The sequence below is a fragment of the Acanthochromis polyacanthus genome, chromosome 12, assembly GCF_021347895.1.
Source record: "Acanthochromis polyacanthus isolate Apoly-LR-REF ecotype Palm Island chromosome 12, KAUST_Apoly_ChrSc, whole genome shotgun sequence".
NCBI lineage: Eukaryota > Metazoa > Chordata > Actinopteri > Pomacentridae > Acanthochromis > Acanthochromis polyacanthus.
This window is the reverse complement of record NC_067124.1, coordinates 26,178,263-26,201,519: the sequence shown is the minus strand read 5'-3', so window position 1 is coordinate 26,201,519 and position 23,257 is coordinate 26,178,263. Positions and strand designations below refer to the sequence as shown.

Sequence of the window (23,257 nt, the reverse complement as noted above, 5' to 3'; positions counted from 1 at the left end):
TTAAATCCCTATTTTTCCACTCGGAAATTGATATGTTAGGTAGAAAGGCTTGATTTAGGAAGATAATACTGGGAACTGACTGATGATATAGACTTACAAGTGATCTGAAGGGTTCAAACACCTTAACAATAGAGCAGGAAAAAAAAATTTGGAGTGAATATACCCATTTCTCTGTGGTACAGGGCAATTTAAAAATTTGGCGAAAATGGCATTTTTCAAGAATTTAGGCATTTTTTTCACAAATTTTAATAAGTAACAAGGTTCATATGTTATAAAAATCTCAAAGTACCTTAAAAGTTCTCTCTAACCTAAAAATATCCAAGAGCTAGCTAGTCTCCTTAGACCTCAAAACGATGCCTATTTATGAAACAGACTGAAAAACACCATACATATATTGGCACAGAAACCAATGTGGGACATGGAGTAGAAACATGAAACTTTGTCTGTATAACAATAAACATCCGAATAATTGATATCTGAAGTATCAACATTGTTTCTTGAATCCTTCATGGCCAATTTAACCAAGAAATGCACTATGTTTTATAGGCGTTTTTTTAGGAATTCTAACTAATATATTGCAGTTAAAATGAGTTATATTGCCTTAGGTCCCATGTAAAACATGTAATTTGTCCCCAACTTATCACACCACTATTTCTGTCCTTTGAACTGCTTGAATTTCTCTGAAATCAGGCCATCATCTGCACCAGATATGTGGTACTGTCCACCACGGCGTGTTGAAGGAGCAGTGATTGGACAGAGGATGTGGGCTGTAGGCACCCACACTACGTCATCCTTTCTAGGCCATGTGAACTTCTTGCTGGGACCTTTTGGGTGCATGAATTTCACTTGCAAATCTTCAAATTCAGCTGATAAGTCAAATACGATACCGAGGCTGTCCTGAGAATGCAGTCTGGGAGTGATGCCATTTCTTCTTATTCAGTTACTGTATGAAAGAAAAAACAATGTCTATATAATAATTAACTTCAGATATGCCCTTTGTAACTTATACTACGATGCTGATGCTTCAGATTCATCTTTCATCTTTAGTTGGTCATGTAAATGGTTCCTAAAAACAAAAACGAGGATCAAAATGTATAGTAAATTGATTCAGCAGTTGCTCATCTTTGGCACAAGAAACAAATATGAAAGTAAGTTCACACATACTTCACACATACTAGTTCCTCCAAAAAAAATTTGAACCGCGTACCATGTATCCCACATGCACTTTGTAATGCCTAAAGTTAGGCTATTTTGGGTCTACACCTGAGTTCAACAGCCTATAAATCAATAAATAAGCTTTATTTTAATGTTTTAAAACTTTTACCTTATGCAACTTTCATTAGTAAAGAAGAAAATTCATTCTTTCAATGTCTTTTCACAAGAATAAGTCCTAAAATAGAGGCATGAAAAACCCAAAATAAAGTCGCCCATGAAATAATAAGGATATTTTGGGAAATTCCACAGTCCAGTATTTTTTTATTTTCATTCATTTCTATACTTTTCTCACCAGAAGGGTAAAAGTTTTGGAAGGGGAAAAAATTCTGACCATGTAAAAGGAGTATAAATTGCTTTTTTTAGTAGTTTAAAACCCTAAAATCATAGGCGAGGATTAAGTTTGGACTGACTATGGGTATTAGATTAGATCATTACTGCTTATACTGTATGTTTATAACCATAATACTTTGCATTTGTTCATAAAATTACCCAAATAAAGCCCAAAAAATTTTTTGGGAGGATCTGAGAAAGTGGTGCAACAAGCATTTGTTGAATTGACATGGAATGACTCATTATTATTTTTCATACTGTACCACCAAGGAGGTACCTGATCAACACAAATGTCTTTTTTTGCAGCATGATAATACAACCCAACATGCACCCAGAGTCCTGCAACAGATGGTATGGCCCCCACAGAGCCCTGATGTCAACATCATAGAGTCAATCTGGGATTACATGAAGAGGCAGACACTGAGACAGACTAAATCCACAAAAGAACGCAAGTGTTACAAAGTGGAATGGTGCTGCCTTAAAGGCACAGAGCCGACACACCAAATACTGATCTGACTTTGTTTGGTTTGCTGCCCGTTGCATTAAGTTTATTGATGAAAGAAAAATAATAATGCCATTACTTTGATCTATTTTAGCCCCCCTTCAATTGTAGTACCTACACCTTATGTGCAGAGCTGGCAGTGCCTTCAACCTATTAGTTTGGTACAGATGGATGACAAATTAAATGAAAATAAAAAAATAGTAAGACGTTCAGCCACCACATGCTGCCAGACCAGCTCCAATGTTCTTTTGCATGGATTCTCAAAGCTGCTGTAGAATTACTGGACAGTCCAAACACCATTCTTCATTTTCTTTTCAATTTTTCATCATTAACCTGATCATTTTGGACTTTAAAAAAAACAAATTAAATACAGCACATATATACAGACCCAACAGACTGGAAAAATGATGCAGCAAACCAAACAGTTTTTAATATCGTAATTTCAGTTTATTAACTGTACATAACCCAACCTTTGACTGCTTACTATGCTGATTAGCAGAGTTAACGGGAAAGTGTGCATCCATAAATAACACATACAGCTGATGCTTCGGAGGGCGTAAGGTGAAAATCAGACTAACACAGTGTGCAGGTGCAGAGAAAATGTGTGTCCTCGCATCATAGTTCAATCTTTTTATCAAAACAATTTATGACACAATGAGATAATGCTAGGTTGTTGAAGATGAGCTTTGGCTTCCATTTGTATTTTGGCCTTCTGGAGCTGTAATGGGAAGCCATCCAAGCAAGAAAGACAACAGTAGGTCTTAAATAAGGTTAAAGGTAAGATTGAACCATCAGGAGGACAGGGTCTAAGTCAAAAACAGCAATATTGTGAGCCTCCTAAACCTAACCACACGTTTTTCTATTCGAGTGTAAAAACCAGAACTGTGAATCTCACATGAGGATTATGGGATTACTGCACATTTACCTGAAACCTGGACAGACTTTTGGGACCTCACAGTCCTTCTCCTCCTCAAGCACCTCTGGACAGTCTTGTCCTCCGTTTGACGGCATCTGGATGATAAGACGCTTCCTTGATTGCTTTTTCTTCACTGCGTTACCAGCTGAACAGACACAGACAGTTATTGAATTAAAATAAGAAACGTCTGGATGGGTAAGTGATGAGAAAAATGTCAAAATGACAAGCTAGGCCGCTCTGTTAATAGTCCTTGAAGAATGCACTTGGAGACTAACACTGCCAAATCTAATTGGACAGCCATCATAGACAACACGCTCATTGATTACTGGGGATATCAAGCCAACAAATGAGAATGCTGAAAAATCCCATTAGACCTTGGAATTGACTCAGATTAAATTTGTCATTTACATGTGTTTAGATGTCCTGAAATAGTTAATTAAGATAACATGCTACTGGATAGTCCTAAATCCTGCTGCAAACCTTTCTCACATGGGTGGCTTGGAATTTTCTGCACAAGGTGAAGATATCAGCAGCATCAAATTAAAATGCACAGCCATCGGTATCACATGCTCAGACTGAAGAGATTTATGCCACCGTGTCAAACAAAGAGGTCATCAAAATATGGATGATAATGATTTTCAGTCGTAAATCAATTTAATGGATTCGGCGCCACTCAACAGCTCGGGCAATGGCTGCCTGACAAAGGTGACCCCCTGTGAAAATGTTTTTCTTTCACGACACGAATGTAACCGCATCATGGACTTGTTGACACTTGTAGCCACGGGCGAGTCGGCTTGCCAGGCGCACTAAAAGAGGTCGGCCCACAGGTTGTCTTACATGCCAATCTGTCAAATTAATTATCTGTAACGAGACGTGAGTGCATGTGTTTACGTGGCAGTCAATGTGTCTGGCTCAGTGTACAGCACCTCGACACTGTTCCACACAGTCGATTTAAAATTGCTTCTGTGTAAACCTCCAGACTGATACAGAGCCACGGCAGAACACATTTAATTCATTATTATTTTTTATTATCAGATTAATTTGACTTCATTACTATAACCCGTAGGTATGATTTTAAATATTGTGTGCGCCTTGCTATAAATGCTATTTTTTTAAATTAAGTGATGTAAAACTATCAGACCCAGACCGACAATGGTGTAACATTAAACAAAACTGAAATAAAAAATAGAAAAACAAACACTAGAAAATTTACTAACCATGTTCTCTTTTCAGTTATCTATAGGAGGCAGTTAGCAAAGTCTCTGCTTGCAGAAGTTTAATTTTCTTTCAGTGTACCTGCGTCACAAGTAACCGGACACGTTGTCCAGTCGCTGAAAGGGGTCACGATACAGTCTCTCTTGCAGAGCAGCTGACACGGTCGCACCGTGTTGGGGCGAGGGCCGTCTGGACACCTAGGCAACAAAAAAAGAAGAAAAAAAACACAGTAGGGCTTTAGAGTGACACTGCTGGGAGATATTTATATATCCACCAAAACATATCAGCGTGAAGTCTGAAACCTCAAAATCCAAAAGTCCTGCTCAGTCGATTTCTGGGAAACATTCGCTCCTCAAAATAGCTGAATCTAACCCATCGTGAAATCAAAGTATCAGGCCAGAAAAAGTATGTTTTTATCAGCAGTTGCTGAACAAGCACACCGGTTACACCTCCCAGGCTCTCTGGCTTCAGAGTCACCCAAGGACCAGATAAAACTTCAGTACATTCATTGGTTTTCTGGTCATTTTGAAGCTGCACAAGGATTTCCTTTAAAAGTTTTATCATCCAAAATCACACCATACTGAAGCAGGAATACCCCGTCAATTCACTCTCCATACACAAACTACATCCCTGTGGAGAAAATGAAAACCTTTTACACAGTGAGTTGCATGGAATGAGGGGCTGGGAACTGCAAGATTAAGATATAGTGTGAAAAAATAAAACACAAATGTGTATGTAAGTCATCACACACATAAAACAACACACCAAGGATCTTTTATTAACACTGACAAGACCAGTGCTTTTCCCTCAGTGCTTCATCGAGCTTATGAAAAGGTGCTTTGTCATAATAATAGATCACTGAACATATATTTTTATGGGCTGAGTGTGTGGTAACACATTTACAGCAATATTATGCAACTACTTTACCTTAAAATATCATTTTCAGAAGCATTGTGATGGTACACTGACTTGGCGCATTTTTCATTTCCACTTACCCACACACTCCTTCTTCAACTCCCCCAAACGCCTGTAACTTGGAATGGCTGGTACAACCTCTCAGGGAATGTGTATAACACTTTATAGCATTATGTCACACACTAGCAACAATGGGTCCTCAGGCAGTCATAACAAGAAGCTAGTTCAGCATCTTCAATACAGACAAAACCTTAATGTTTGTTGCCAACATTGACTGCATGTAGGTTGCAATCAATTAGTAAATTAGCTATAAACACCAAAACCTTTTTATGTACCAGGCTATAAACATTTTTTTTATGCTGCAAAATTGGGCATTTTAACATGGGGGTCTATGGGGACTGACTAGCTTTTGGAACCAGTCTCAAAGGGCCATTCAAGAACCTTTTACAGTTTTGGTGCTTCTGTTGGCTCCATGTTTCGTCCTTGGAGGCTTCAAATTGGTTGCCACTCGACATAAAGCAGCAAAAAAAGGATAAGAAAATTCTCAGTACAGACATGAAGGTAGAGATGAAGAGACTGAAAAGAAAACTGATGGAGGAAGTCAAGAAGAGAAAAAGAAAGAGCGATCAAACAGGATGTCAGGGTTTTAGATCATTAGCCATGTTAGCCCATTTGGACAGAGGTTCACTTGACAGCTAAACATTTAGCAAGAGACTTAACTGGCAATATAATCTGTTGCTCTGCCTTTATGTATATATATATATATATATATATATATATATATATATATATAAATATGGCATGCCGTTTAGGAAATTATATATATAATGAAAGTCGATATATATATAATGAAACTTGATATATATATAATGAAAGTTGATATATATATAATGAAACTTGATATATATATAATGAAAGTCGATATATATATAATGAAACTTGATATATATATAATGAAACTTGATATATATATAATGAAACTTGATATATATATAATGAAACTTGATATATATATATAATGAAAGTCGATATATATATAATGAAACTTGATATATATATATAATGAAACTTGATATATATATAATGAAAGTCGATATATATATAATGAAACTTGATATATATATAATGAAACTTGATATATATATAATGAAAGTCGATATATATATAATGAAACTTGATATATATATAATGAAACTTGATATATATATAATGAAACTTGATATATATAATGAAAGTTGAGATATATATATAATGAAAGTCGGAATATAGAATGTTCAGATTTTCATTCCATCTATTCAAAGTTTCATTCCATATATTCAGACTTTTTCCTACTGAGCCCTGGAAGGACATGGCAAACAAAAACAGGAACCTTATTGGACATTTGCTCTTCAGATGAGCTCTTCTGTGATTATCTGTCTTCATGGTTGTCACAGGGAACGGCGACTACGTTTGAGAAAACAGGTAATTTTTAGAGATGTTTTGATTCTGAACACTGAACGTGTTAGCATTAGCTTAGCTACTTAGCTTCGACTATATTTGCATCCCTACATAGCTTAAAGGTTAAACACATGCACCATATGTTGATGATAATGATAATATCTATGTTTATCTTTATAGCTGGTCTTAAGGCTAATTACGAGGCAGAGGTCAGCTGCTGCCTGGACACATCCATGATCACGCCACTGGTGGGACACAATTGTACTGGATTTCAGCTGAAGGCTGTTGTTCTGTCCAAACTGAGACATTTTTATTGTGACATACCCTCCACTGTTGTTAGCTTTTGATTCAATGAATTTTTTTGAGATGAGGAAATCACTATTGCATGTTTCTAGTTAAATACCCTATTTTTATGATATATCACTAAAGCATGCACTTTTTATATTTTCCATCAATTTCACCCAAAAGTTGAATAACTATTTGTGAGCAGTGTATGTAGACACATAATAGAAGCACATTTCAATAATATGTCTGCTGCAGTAGTGCAGTTTATCTACCTAGATTGGTGTAACAGTAAAAAAAAACACATATGCTACTGATGTTTCTGACTAAAATCTGCTTGAAAAGCACAACTGCTTATCTGTCAAAATGTGTGTAACAAAAGTGTGCACTGAACACTGAATAAAGTCTCTGTAGATTATAGACAAAATTTGCATCTCTCATCACAAATTTCTGTTTATTCACCCAAAGTGCATGAGTAAAATACAAAACAGGTGAAGTACTAAAAAAGATTTATTTTCTAGAAAAGCCAATAGTCAACAATGCAGTTTAATTCTGGGACAGTTGCTCCAGCACCGACGCCATGCGTCCCATCAGTGCAACCAAGGTTTTCATTCATCTTCTGGATGTTCTGGAGAATGGCAGAGGTCACGTCTTGGTGTCTTCCGATCTGTTCCAAGAACCGTTCCTCTGACCTCTCCAGATACTGCAGAGGATCCAAAGCAGCTTCCTGGTTCCCTTTTCCTGCATAAAAGCACCAAAAAGTACTAGTTGTCAGTAATTATTTTCTATTTTCATAAACACAGTTAACTTAAAGTAAATGTTCTATTTTGTGATTTTAGGATGGGTCAAAAGATAACCTACTGATCATGTTGATGTCTGCATAGTCTAAACAGATCTTACTTGATTTGGTCTGTAGAGAGGAGGACGGCGTGGAGGAGCTGCAGGACGGAACCAGTAAGCTGCAGACTAGTGCTCCTGGTAACTGGACCTCATCATCCAAGGCCGACAACTTAATAAAATGAACAAGACATGCTGTTGATAGCATCTGTAATACAAATGATTTTATCCATTAACTGATTTATTGCTTTGTCCATACAATGTTAGAAAGTGTTACAAATAATACCTGTAATAATTTCCAACAGTGATAAATGCCTTGTTTTATTTTACAACAAAAAACACCAAAAGCATCTGTGTATAAGAAATCAGTGCATTGGATTTCCACATCTGCAAAGCTAGAAAATCACACATCAGAATTTTACCTTGAAATTATGAAAATAGCTGCAGATTACCAGTACTCTTTACTTCATTGTGTTAACTTGATCATTTGAATCAGTTTTTTAGACTTGTATTACTGATACGAAACATAATCAACACATAAATTAAAATGTGTTCGCAAAGAGTTCACTGGTTCTTCAAGGAAAATTTCAATGATAACCATATAGTTCAGTAATATGATTAATGGGTCATTGTGTAACAGCGTGGGAGGTTCTGAATACAGGTCTTGGACTGAAATATTGCTGCTGCTTTCCTCCGGTTTTATAAGGAGTTGTTTCATAGCTTGTTAGCTTACCAGCGGCTAACTGGCTGGCAAACAATAGTTCAACGCCAACCTCCAATCAGTGATCCGGTGTCCGGACCGCGTTAGCTGGCGGAACGTTCATAATACTGATGTGGGACTGTTGTAGCTAGCGTATTCATAGTAGGATAACAGCAGGATGTTGGAGAAATAAAACTTACCATTATCAGGATCGCTGGTCTGCATGGCAGACTCTTAGCGCATCGCACTGCTTGAATGTCTGTGTATTTCAGGCCGATTTCAAAATAAAACTCAATAAAATTCTCGTCCGGGTGAGTGTCCTTCATTGTCGCTTCGCCATACGGACATGTCCCTTCCGGGGCTCGGTAGGAAAAAAAGATTTGATATATATATAATGAAAGTTGATATATATATATATATAATGAAAGTCGATATATATATATAATGAAAGTTGATATATATATATAATGAAAGTTGATATATATATAATGAAAGTCGATATATATATAATGAAAGTTGATATATATATAATGAAAGTCGATATATATATAATGAAACTTGATATATATATAATGAAACTTGATATATATATAATGAAAGTCGATATATATATATATATATATATATATATATATATATATCAAGTTTCATTATATATATATCAAGTTTCATTATATATATATCAAGTTTCATTATATATATATCGACTTTCATTATATATATATATCAAGTTTCATTATATATATATCGACTTTCATTATATATATATCAAGTTTCATTATATATATATCAAGTTTCGTTATATATATATCGACTTTCATTATATATATATCAAGTTTCATTATATATATATCAAGTTTCATTATATATATAATTTCCTAAACGGCATGCCATATATACATGTATATATATATATATATATATATATATATATATATATATATATATTGTCAAACTGTTAAATTGGCAGTTTGTTCTGAGAATTACATTTCATTTTCAAGCTGTTAGTGGCTGTGATTCAATATCCTAAATCTGTAAAGATGGTGAATTTCCCAAAGTAAGCTAACATTGTGTAATGTAATGAGTTTAATGTAGGTACCATGCCTGTACCTGCACATATGTCTACATGCGGAATCTCGTAATTGCCGCTTGTAGACACACATATTGTTGCCACTGCTCAGTAAATGTTGTGTTGCTTTAAACCAGATTGCAGAAAAGGTGGACTTAGCTTTTAGAAGTGAAAAGTGAAGCTAACTTGGAAGTGCATGGTTGCAAAAAGAAGTCAATTGCATAGAAATTTATGAGAAAAACACCCTATTTCTCTCTTGATTTGTTGCCACAGACGATGTTTTTCAACAGGAGTTCATGTTTTCAATCACTAGTTTCAGAGCTTTTAAAATACAGCATTTGATGTGTCAAGTGTCATGTACTGAGCTAAAAAATAAACGGATTTTCTAAACTTTAATCCAAACGACTTTTATCTATCGAGCTACAGCGATGACTCAGCTGACACTGAAAACATTGACTGCTAAAAATAAAAACCATGCGTTCAAATTTTAATAAAATTTCACTGTAGAGTTTTGGTGCACCAGCCATCTGGGTATTGCTTGAATACGCAGTGTAATTATTCTAGGCACAATCTAGGGCAATAAAAACCTCCGTAATCACATCTAGTTTATGAGTGATGTATGCCATCTGGCTGACAGCACGTGAAAGATTGAGAGAGGAGATGGTCATATTCCCCTACAGAAGAATGCAGGCAACGCATGAATTGTTTAACAGATCGGCATATATGTTTTACAATATTTCCGCTGAGGAAACGGTAACACTCAGAGCCCCTTAAGGCAAAAGCCAGCAGACAAGCAGGCCAGCGTCAGGATGAAAACTCTTGTTTTACTGGATTCAGCTACCAGTGAGTAATAATCCTTCTGATGACACAGAATACAGGGTCAAGCCGAGGTTTTTCTGAACAGGGGTTATATAGTTAATCTTCCATTATTTAAGCACCTCAGGTCCTCTGTGCATACTGGACCGTGATAAATAGGTCACGATAGACCTGCTGAAAGACATCTTGTAATCTGATCCCTGCACTGCCTTCCAGATCTCACAGTAGGCTGTAACCCCTCTGTTTCCTCATCCTCATCCTATGGCTGACTCCCTGATCATCTGGGTCAGGTTTAATGTTGCTAAGAATGAGCTCTCTCCTCTGGGCGTTCCATACTCGTTAGCACGGTGTTAGGGAAATGATAGAGAGCCTCACAGGCAAAATGTAACAATGTAACAGCGACACAAGAAGAGATTTATTTTTAATACCAATAGACAGAGCTAAATCCCTCTCGAGCAGAACAAATCCTCTGGTGTCTTCATAAAAGTGAATGGTCCCCAGGAAAGAAACAGCTGCCGGATGTGGCAGCGGGAGGATACATTTACATTTTCTGTATTCAGCTGATGCTCACGTCCGTAAAGAAGCCAATGAACAGCTGTCTCGCTCGAGGACGCTTATGGGAGGCTGCTGAGAACCTGTGAACCTGAGATGGCAGAACAATTTCCACACTAGATCCCAGTGAGAACCTGGATTTTATCTATTTCTTTTTTTTAAACCCACAACTCTGCAATCTCCAGAGTCTGTCGAGATCAAGACGCTCTTTATCAAGGAAAATTTGCATTGAAAGCAGTGCAAAGACAAAAATAAGGATCTGAATACAATCAAAGTGTTTAAAGAACAGAAAGAACACAACAGCGATCCACTAATCAAGACGTCTGCATCAAACCTGCAAGAACCAAACGTATTTATGACTGAGAAACACAAAATTAACACAGCTTTTCTGTTTGTTTTGTTGGAGGTTCATCTCAGCTCACATCAATACACCAGTTGCTTCAGCATTAAACTATTTCACTTGAAGTTCCACAAAGAGGGAGCAGAATGCATGATGTAACTTAGCAAATCAGACTGCTGATCAATCACTGAAAAATGATGAATTTTTAAATTAAAATAGACATCGCTGAACAAATGTCTCCACATGACTACGAGGCTGAATGAGCTAGAACATTTTTCCCTAAAATCTTTACAATGACTCCAAAAAACTGCGCCTTTGTTTACTATTAAATGCAGAATGACTATTATATTTGTTTCTGAAAAAGAATATAATTGTTGGGCTTCTTTTGCTTGTTTTTGTTCTGAATTCCTTTAAATCTGCTGTAGGCAAACAAACACTGCTCCATGTCATGGGGGGATCAGAGTGCTGTAAGCTGTTGTGACTTGAAGAGTTAATTTACAGAGAAGATTAAACTTTTGACCTCATATTATTCCCTCTGCTACTCAAGCAGGGCAAAAGTCTGAGGATGAACTATAAGATTTAGCACTTATGTGAAGTATTGAGAGAGCGTGGGCAATTACACAGTATTTTTCTTTAGCTTAAACACCACAGGATAAAAATACGGCTTCACTTTTTATCACTTTTAATCAAGGCAGAAAGTGCTCTGAATACCAAGATGAGCTTCAGTGCCTGCCTTTTAGAGTTCACTTTTTAAGGATTCACTTTCCTATGTTTAAATGTACACAAAAGTAAGTTCTGACGATGCTGACTTGCAGATCTTGTCTCCGATCAACTATAAACACTCATTTTTTTTTCATGTACACCCATGACCTTTCCTATACCTCAATCAAGATGTTTTGGGGCCCTAAAGTACCCTAGGGATGGCCCCCTGATGGGACACCAAGCCACTGCAGAGTGTACATAGATGACCAGGGGAAAAATATGAAGTGAAAACCGGTTAAATTTAAATGATTAATGTAATCAAAATAAAATAAGAACAAACCAACAAGTGTCTGCTGATGTGATCGTAATGATCTGCAATTCACTAAAATTCTACTGCTTTATTAGTTGCTTGACCTATCACTGATGATGATTAATATTTAGTTTTTGTTTTTTTTTTACATTTGGAGACAGCTGAAATATTAGTTCCTTATGTTTATGTTACAGTGCCTTGTGAAAGTATTCGCCCCCTCGAACTTTTCAACCTTTCGCCACATTTCAGGCTTCAAACATAAAGACAAAAATTTTTAATTTTTTGTCAAGAATCAACAACAAGTGGGACACAATCGTGAAGTGGAACGAAATTTATTGGATATTTTAAACTTTTTTAACAAATAAAAACCTGAAAAGTGGGGCGTGCAATATTATTCGGCCCCCTTGCATCAATACTTTGTAGCGCCACCTTTTTCTGCAATTACAGCTGCAAGTCTCTTGGGGTATGTCTCTATCAGTTTTGCATATCGAGAGACTGAAATTCTTGCCCATTCTTCCTTGCAAAACAGCTGGAGCTCAGTGAGGTTGGATGGAGAGTGTTTGTGAACAGCAGTCTTCAGCTCTGCCCACAGATTCTCGATTGGATTCAGGTCTGGACTTTGACTTGGCCATTCTAACACCTGGATACGTTTATTTGTGAACCATTCCATTGTAGATTTGGCTTTATGTTTTGGATCATTGTCCTGTTGGAAGATAAATCTCCGTCCCAGTCTCAGGTCTTTTGCAGACTCCAACAGGTTTTCTTCCAGAATGCTCCTGTATTTGGCTCCATTCATCTTCCCATCAGTTTTAACCATCTTCCCTGTCCCTGCTGAAGCAGGCCCAAACCATGAGGCTGCCACCACCATGTTTGACAGTGGGGATGGTGTGTTCAGGGTGATGAGCTGTGTTGCTTTTACGCCAAACATATCGTTTTGCATTGTGGCCAAAAAGTTCCATTTTGGTTTCATCTGACCAGAGCACCTTCTTCCACATGTTTGGTGTGTCTCCCAGGTGGCTTGTGGCAAACTTTAAACGAGACTTTTTATGGATATCTTTGAGACATGGCTTTCTTCTTGCCACTCTTCCATAAAGGCCAGATTTGTGCAGTGTACGACTGATTGTTGTCCTATGGACAGACTCTCCCGCCTCAGCTGTAGATCTCTGCAGTTCATCCAGAGTGATCATGGGCCTCTTGGCTGCATCTCTGATCAGTCTTCTCCTTGTTCGAGGTGAAAGTTTAGAGGGACGGCCGGGTCTTGGTAGATTTGCAGTGGTCTGATACTCCTTCCATTTCAATATGATTGCTTGCACAGTGCTCCTTGAGATGTTTAAAGCTTGGGAAATCTTTTTGTATCCAAATCCGGCTTTAAACTTCTCCACAACAGTATCTCGGACCTGCCTGGTGTGTTCCTTGGTCTTCATGATGCTCTCTGCACTTTAAACAGAACCCTGAGACTATCACAGAGCAGGTGCATTTATACGGAGACTTGATTACACACAGGTGGATTCTATTTATCATCATCAGTCATTTAGGACAACATTGGATCATTCAGAGATCCTCACTGAACTTCTGGAGTGAGTATGCCGCACTGAAAGTAAAGGGGCCGAATAATATTGCACGCCCCACTTTTCAGTTTTTTATTTGTTAAAAAAGTATAAAATATCCAATAAATTTCGTTCCACTTCACGATTGTGTCCCAATTGTTGTTGATTCTTGACAAAAAATTAAAATTTTATATCTTTATGTTTGAAGTCTGAAATGTGGCGAAAGGTTGAAAAGTTCAAGGGGGCCGAATACTTTCACAAGGCACTGTATGAGTCTGTCACAGCAACTTTAATAATAGAGATCATTAAAAAGTCCCATGAATCATTTTTAAAAGGTCAAATACATTTAGGAAGGTGGTGAAAAACATCGAAAAACATCTGAGAGCATTTATGAGCATGAATTTGGAAGACAATAACAAATGACCTGTTTTGTCTTTGCAGTTGTGGGATGTAGTTCTAGGTTAAGATCCGTTTCATTAAAGCTGCACCGTACTGCACAAGAAGAATGACAATAATACCTGCAAGTAATACAGGACTATGTACATGGATAAGCACATTTTACATCATCATTTGTGTTTCCAGACTTCTAACTTTACTTTTTTTGTTTGTTTTAACAGTTTGTAGTTAGTGTTAAGGCATTCCACAGTTGACTACACTTTCCATCACAGATTCTGTTCACATGCACTCCAGTTTCCTAGATATGAGGCTCATCCTGGTTTGGATCATATTCTGTATCTAGCGTTCACATGATGGAGCACAGAGAAATCTGGTTGTTCGAATCCCTGTATACATGATAAATATTAGTATTGCAGTTAGTGATCACTGCCTGCTATTTGCTGTACCTGTGATTATTACGACATAAACTGACAATTCAGTATAGCATTCCTGTAACTATCATTCTAACCTTAAATTAATTTTATTGCGGTTATTGAAAATGATGCCCCTTTACATTATATTGGGCTAAGCACTAATAAATGCCAACGTAGCGCTGGATTGGCTTATCCACCTCATTGCCAGCAAGAGGACTCAAGAGCAACATTAAATATTAAAGATGTCCTTCACTTTGACCGGTGACAGGCTGTCACTGTCACCGCTTAGGACAAGGGAGCAGACGATAAGATTTACAGCCATGACTGGAGTGATAGACATCATTATGAAGTTCACTTCGGGTGGAAAGACCATTCCATGAGATAAGGGCATCTTATTACCAGCTGTGTGAAACAGTTAAACTGTTCATGAGACCAGAGGAAGCAACAGTACAAGCATCGGTTCTGTAACTCATTAAACTGGCCACAGTTGTAAAAGCTGAGCATTCCTAGGGAATACGGCTTGATTTGTGCTTCTGTTTGTCATTTGGCTGAGGCTGTAACGGCTCAGATAGTCGGCAGCAGTCAGAAACCAGTGTAAGATGTACACATGCAACAATTTTCATTATCAGGCTTCTCAAAACTACGATATGGCCTAATACAGAATTCTGGGATTTTTCCAAAACTCAGTTACAACCAATCACACGGCTGACCATATAAACGCAGTCACATCAATAAACAGTCAGTCTGTCATGAACACGATTTCCTGGTTGTAACATTATTTAACTTCAATACTTACTAAAAGTACATCAGTAAACAGCACACAGTGGGACCCCATATCCGTACTGTATTCAGAAAATGATTTTGATCTGTCTGGGGTGTCAGTCCTAACCCTGGTGCTTTTTGTGTTGAATTAAACCAGTGATACACTTTCTCCATGCACAAGTTCACAATGGTCCACGTGACTTACAGCCCATGAGAGGCTGCATGGATGCCACTACAGACGCACACGTGCAGGCTAAAATTTGTATGTCCACTATCCTACAAGAGCATTAGTGTGCATGCTCGGCAGTAATGGCATATGCAGAATATGTTGATAACATCCACAAGGGAGGACAGCTGTGGACACTACAGATGTGTATTTGTAGTTATTGTACTACTTTGTAGTCCACTTAAAGATCTGTTTCATTCATGTGCTTCTTCTGTGAAGCATACAAACCACTTCCCTTAAAGTGGCCGTGTAGACAGTCCACAAGGAGAGAGGTTTTGGGCTGCACTTGTCCACAGAGCGGTCTGCATGGACTTCCAGACCCTGGCAAACCCTTGTGTACTCAGTCAGTAACACTGGTGGTAGGATGAAGCTATTTAGTACTCATGTTTCCTCTCACAGTCCTAAAATATGTCGGTAACGTAAATCGAGATGAGACTGCAAGTGACACATTAGTATACACGCAAAGTGGGACTGAGTGTTGAGCTACATTCTAGGAAAGGCTCTGACCTCAGGGAAACGGCATCAGTGGTTACAAAAAATAAATCATTGGATGGATGCTCACTTTGTGTAGTTTCCATGTCTGACATTAACTTTCCATTGGGTATTTAGACTGATTAGAGATGGCTAATTTTCTCTTCTTTTAATGTGAAAAGCCTTTATGATAGTGTGTTTTAAATGCTTTAGATATAGGGCAATGAGCTGACTCACTACAGGTTTTCCTCTACAGAGAAAAACATCCTTTCTGTTCCCCCTTTTAGTCTAATCACACTGTAGCCCCACTAATGATGGGTATTATCCAAATTTTGTTGATTAAAATTCAATTACAATCCAGTTTTTTTAAAAAAAAAACAGACTATATTTGTTGGCAGAACACAATCCCAGCCAGAATACTCGCAGCACAATGCTTGGCTGGGAGACTCTGTCCACGGGGGTGTGAAAGCGAGTTGTAATATTGTCATTTATGCATTTTTCATCATGTATACATTTCTATTTTGCAATTTTTTCTCCTGCCTTTCTCCTGTTGTCATTTTTTGTCTAACATTCAGTTCATCTATCTTTGCTTGTCACATTGATTTTATTTGTTTGAGGAAAAAAAATGTTTGTTTACAAGGCACTTAGGGCATTTTATCCAAACTGCACAATATTCTATTATACATTTTCTTCTCTCTGTGCATTCACTTGTGTCTATCACAGAGGAAATACACCACACTGAAATGAATCCAGTAATGGCATCTGGTTTAAACTGCCTTGCTGGTTCCAGTCAGCATCACAATCTCGTAATGATCTTTAAATGTCATGATTTGTGGCGAGGCGAGGACATACACAACATGGCACTGGGAGCCAGTCCCAAAGCACGACATTAAGACGAGCAGCCAGGCTAATGCTCATGTTTTGCTTGCCGCTATTAGCACGTTGACTAATCTGTTCAGTGAGAGGCTGTTTTCGAAAAATGAGCAGATGGTTGAGCAGGATGAAGAGAGGAGATTCAAAGCAGAGAACTGTCAGTAGTTTTAAGTGTGCGCGCACAAAAAACAAGGTCTGGTGGGAGAAGATAAGGCCTAATTAATTTCATTATCAAAATTACGGACTACAAAACAAGAACATCATTTGTTTAATTTAGCATGAAACAGTCGCAGTTCTTCAAGGACCCTTTCACTAGTGTCTTCTGGCCCTCTGTCTCGAGGGCTTTTAGCTATCTATCACAGTCAAAAGCAGCGAGTAAACACAGCCTCTATTTGAAAACATGGCAAAGGGATGATTGACTGGGCTTAATACAGCTACTGTTGAACATCATAACCATGAATCATTCAGTTTCCTTTTTCACAAATTCCACAACATCAGTGTGATTATACAAACACACATTTGGTACCATTCAGCTCACAGACTGTCAGAATCAATAAGCAGACGTTGTTGTTTTTTTCCCTCACACCACAACAGCTTTCTCGATAGGATGATAGCAGCCCAAGCCTGAGGCACTGACATATTTGTCTCTGGTGTGTCTCTCCTTTCTATTGGGCTTCGACAGTCACTGTTTATGTGTGTGTGTTGGGTGTGTGTGTGTGTGTGTGTGTGTGTGTGTGTGTGTGACATGCACTCTGTGAGGTTCACTGCCTGAGGCTGCGGGAGGAAGACAGCTCAGATCCATCTGTGAATGAGACAGGGCGCATCTGCATATGCAGGGTGCAAGCACCGTTGTTTGTTTATTATGCTGGGATCCCATGGGTCCACTGATCAAGAATACCTGCCAGTTGGATTGTGCCAGATGAAGACATGCAGGGCAAAAAAAAATACAAAAAAAAAACATGTCAAGTTACTCCTGTGTGGAGGCTGGGGTATACTTGCCTTTGTGCAACAGATGGTGAGGAAACCAGAGCTGCTGCACTGTTTGGTCAAAAGGGTGACAAAAAAGTGCTGGAGCCTGAGACACATTCCACCGTGGTCTGTAAGGTCTACAGGGGTACTACAAAGTGATAAATGCTTTCATGGAACAAGCGCCATGACCTTTAGCAAACTACGCCGGCTGACAAATTAAAAGGAAATACCAGATTAAATGAGCGGAAAGACATGAATGTAGGTGTTTCAAGGCACTGAATGGTCTAATGAGTATGAAAACGGCAAATCACATGTTAGAGTCGTCAGATTCACCACATCTTAACCTATTCTAGTCTAACATATAAGGGGATTTTTAAAAATGTGTCAGACAGTGCTCTCTACCAACATCATTAACCAACATGACGAAATGAGGGAGAGACTGTTGAATCCTTACAGTAGAGGTCCACTGGCTCAGAGAATCTAAAGGTCACTGGAGCTGTCCTGAAGGCTTGGGGTGTATAAATCATTTCTGTCACACATCGCTACTAATATGTATCTTATTAAACTTCTTCACTTGACCAGATGATTGCCGACTTGGCTAAGTGATCATTTGTTTGCAGTACAGAAGTGTCAGAAGGCATAACAAAGGTTTGACTGAGTACTGGCTTAAACGACCGTCAAACAGAACAATGGCAGACTGATTTGTGGTCATTTTAAGAATGAGTAAGTCATCTTTTGGGTCGACAGATGTTAGGCAGACTGCTGGATCTGATATTAGCATATTTCCGATTATTGGTATCATTGTTTTATGTCGTAAACTGATTTTTGATAAAAGAAGTTCATTCAAACATGTGCTACTGGGGCTCTCATGCAGCTGCACCTCTCTGTCTGTAGTTATTACTCTGTGTTCTTCAACAATGTCTCACTCACAGCACTATGATTGGTAAACATCATGAGCAACAGCCTTTAAACACTGAAGGTGGAATGTCTTAAAGTTTTCATTTGATTAAACAAATGTACAACATAAACAAACAAAGGCATTTCAACAAAGTTTTGCTTTGGCGTTTCATTTGTGTTATTCTCAAAATACCACCAAATGCCTATTTCCAAATATTGGTTATTAGCTCCCTTGGTTACTAACTCTACTAACAAGTTCTGTCACTCTCGTGTTTCTGCTGATGATCTACCAGTAGAAATTCTGGCATCAACTGAAGAACAATTATGAGACCAAAAATGATGTTATCTTTGCTTCATTTTTTCTTCCATTGTCCCCCTCCGCTCTTTAAAAAATATTTGCTTTTCGGCATTATTGCACCTCTAATGAGAGAAATAATGGAGAGAAATAGAAAATGTAGAGAAAGAGAGTAGGAAAATAGCACTGAGCTTACAGTCTGGCAAGCTAGGAATCTAACTGAGAACACATCGCTCAGGACATTAGCACCCAGGTAGCATGTGGACAAACCACTTGGCTATCAGGTCGCCCCGGAGCTCCTTTGTTTGATGTTTAGGTCAGGGCTGGCATTGTGAAAAGTCAGTAAGATATAAAGGTGTCAGTTCCATGTTCTCTATATACATTGCAAATAAGAACTGAAAACCGGTGAGGTGAACTTGTCAACTCTCTACATTCCGCATCCGACACATGTCATATCCATTTTGAGCACAGTTGATGCCTGACCTTTGTGTATCCTTACTAGCACAGTTTGTCAGCGTTAGGTGTATGTTGTCATCACACTTCTTCAGACCGTTTGTCTCCACTTGTATGGTACTAGGCGGAAGTTGTAGGCACTTAAGATGTTTGGCTTCTCATTCATTCTGCAGCATGGCAATGACCCTCAATATAGGCACAGAGGTGTAAAGAATTAGTAGAGTAAAATAAGGAGAAACAATTCATGGCATTATCGAAAGCATCCAAAACTTTTTTTCTGAACACAGTATTATATTTTGTAGGAATCCAGCCTAAGCCTTTGGAATTCCTGAGAAGATGAAACTCAGATAAGCAGAGCGCTTCTCTCCCTACAGGAAGACTGACCAACCCCCATTACTGGAGACGTGGGGATACACATGTATTTCTGTGTGTTTTCATTCACAGAAGGATGGAGCTCCCTGCTGAACATTAAAACACCTGGAAGGACCTTTTTGAAAGACAATGACTTTCACTTTTATGCTATGAATGTTTTGTTTAATGAACTTTCATGCTAAAACCCCCTCCTCTCTCAGGAATGGTCCCTCTCAAGAGACATCTCTGCCTGCCTCCGGGGTCATAAACTTTACGACTCTGCTGGAGGAGCACAGAGAGAGACAGTTTCTTTAAGGAACAAAGAACATCTTTAAAATGCATATTTCTGAGATGTAGTTGGTGTTTACAGGTTTACCAAAGCTATTGAAAGTATCTCCTCTATAACATGTCCCAAAATGGCATTTATATGTTTTATAGAAGTGGATTTAATGATTTGTGAGATTTAATCTAATTTCTTCTTTATTCCTCCTATTCAGGTTGAAAGGATGAATTCTTGTGTTTATTCTTTACCATATGTATGACATGTTATATCTTCACTGTGACATTTTAATAGCTAAAGCACATAAACATATAGTTATGAATTAAATAATTCACAGAATTTTACACACGTGTTAGCCTGTATAATCAGGAATATGTGGTCACTTTTGTTTGATGGATTATGGTGAGAGATAGGCAGATCGTTTACTTGTTTTAATATCACGTTTTTAATCCATTTTGGAACATCTCTCCTCTCTGCACTTCCTCTCTGTGAGACAAAGAGAGTCAAATTTCGAGTAGAGGTTCGCGCCGAAACTCCATCGCCGCCCATAGTCCGCCTTGGCCTAATAAGACCCCAAGCAGCCCCCACATCGTCCTTTTTTCCTTCCTTCACTCTCTGGGGAGCCTATGCTACAGCCTCCCAAAATTCCCCTCTACAGACACATCCCTTTCTATCTTCTGAAGTTTCTTTGTTCTAGAGTGGTCACTCTGACAACTATTTATTTCCCCTTCATTTTTGTAATTAGACATTTTTGCTCACTTTCAAGCTTTTTATCCGTGATTTTGACAAGAACTGGTTAAGAACCGATTTCCTTTTTCTTAGCTTTTAAGGCTTCCCATCAAACATCCTTTTCTTTTACTTGGCTAAAGCCTGAGAACCAGCATTTTTAAATCAAGTGACTCTTCATCAACCGGACAACTTCAGCTGACCACACCGGAAATCTGCTGGCCCAGATTTCCTTGCACAGAACCAATCAACTACGGCAGGACATCAATGCTTTGCCATAACGACAATACTATGCTCCAGAACCAGCAAGTGTGTTGTGAAGCGTCATCCCAAGTTCCAGCCTCCTGAAGGTTCGACTTCAGTAAGACCAACTGAGATTTATCTGAGTACCTGGGTTGATGTGACTAACCACTTGATTAATTAATTCATTTAATCTGTGTATTCTTTTATGAACCGTTCTTAATCCAAATTACCGTTTATTTAGTCAGGTTAGCTATCTGGCTTCCTTACCATAATCCTCATATTTTTAATATGCAGAATTGAATCTCCTCACACACATAGGATCTCACCACACACACACACCCACATTCCACAGACACACGCACGCACACACACACACACACCCGTAGTCACGCATGCACACACACACACACACACACCACATATGCATTGTATATAGTTCACCTGTGATATTTTTAATATAATAGTAAATAAATGCTTCATTTTAGACCAAATTAAAGCCTTGTGTGTTTCCTTGTGAGAACGTGGGCCAATTCAGCCTTTTTGATATGAGACTGATCAACTGATCAAAATTTAAATTAATTTTTAATTAAAATTAATTAATTAATTTCCTTGTAATTTAGCAAGGTGGTGCCCATACAACGAGTGCAAATAATCTAATTATCTTACGCAGTGTCTCCTACAATTTTAACATGTGCTTGCAGAGATGTACTTTTGTTGTTATTGTTAGTAAAATGTAGAGGGTTAGACAAAAGAAACAAAATTGTTGAAAACTACAGTTTACTTCAGCTGCTGCTATTGTGCCTCCTATTAAACAAACAGGTTCTTCAAATAAAAAGACAAATGACATTTGTTCTCTAACAACATGGGTTTTCTGAGCTCCTTTCAGCAGGATGGGACTATTTGTCTGTGTATTCCCCATTAGTTCGGAAACAGTTTTCTGATATGATAGTAATACTATGGTTTGGTTTGGGAACATAACTGACAAGGCTGGCTTTGCTGACAGATCATGGTAAGGATTAAAATAAGTAGTTGGGGTCAGGAAATAGTGTTGTTTGAGTGAATAAATGTATGTGATTAAAGTCTGGCAACCATCAGGGTCATGCTTGTCTATTGGAAATGCAAAACAAATAGCAGTTGTGGGTGTTAAGGGCTATTGCTTTGTTGACCCATCCATCTACCCCAGCATCCTCCCTGTAGACAACAACCTCATCAAACTTCACATTTTAACTCCTTTAATTTTACTCGTGATGCTGTTCATCGCAATGGCTGCTATTTGTGAGCACTGCATGTCTTCACTGTGTTTTCAGTACTGTTCCTCCTGGCACATAAAATAACTTTCATGTGCTTTGGATTATTGTTTTTTTTTTTCCCAAATGCTTTTGGCCTCCTACTTAAGTTCAGCACAGATGATTGGGCTTCTTCCCGCTCTGTTAATTGTCTCATGCTGCTTTGAAAACTTGATTATCAAAGTGTTGATTGCCAGGTCTCTCGTACAGCGGACAAATGCTTAGCTGGTATATGGTAATTGGCAATCAACTTAATAGGACCCATCTTGGTGTCGGTGTGTCATTGTGAGGTTCAGAGTCAAAGTAATTTCCCCATCCCCTGTGTGTGTGTGTGTGTGTGTGTGTGTGTGTGTCTGTGTGTGTGTGTGTGATACATCACAACAACAAACAGAACTTTCATGTTTTCAAGGATTAAAAGAAAGAGCAATGTTTTTCACTCAGATAGATTTTTGTTGCAGTGCAGTGAAGCTTGGGCTCCTGCCACTGCCAGCAAGGAAAATTCCACCTCAAAGTTGGAACAAGTTAAATTAATTGCTACAGTGTAACATACCTAACAATTAGTTATCTACAGAAAGATATAATAACTAACTGTGGCTGTGTACAGGAGATCAGAATAAAGGAAACTTTTTTCAGCACCATGGACAGCACCACCAGTCTATGAAGGCAGGTGAAAAGACATCACATCTATGAAGAGACTCCTGTTTGACAGCATTCAAAGCGTCTCTCATTCTTTGCTTTCCCCTCCAGGCAGACAGAAACTGAAGCTGTAATGACACATGTACATTGTTTCTTGGTTTTCTAAGGTGCAATCCATTAAATACAGGCTTAATTTGTATTTTAAAGGGTGCAGTAAGCAATTAAATGTAAAAAATCCTGGGAATCAAGTCCTATCATTTAATGGAAAATCTGATTTAAAAAAAAAAAGCACCTG

General features: G+C 38.1%; 1 protein-coding gene across 1 annotated transcript in view; it reads right to left on the bottom strand.

Moving 5' to 3' along the window:
• Positions 1–23,257, bottom strand: part of LOC110956001 (thrombospondin type-1 domain-containing protein 7A) — a 196,253-nt gene that overhangs the window by 66,913 nt on the left and 106,083 nt on the right. The window contains exons 9-10 of the mRNA XM_022201220.2: positions 4,260–4,375; positions 2,973–3,108 (exon numbers count right to left, since the gene is read on the bottom strand). Coding sequence (XP_022056912.1) covers positions 2,973–3,108; positions 4,260–4,375 — 252 coding nt within the window. The remainder of the gene's footprint in view (positions 1–2,972; positions 3,109–4,259; positions 4,376–23,257) is intronic.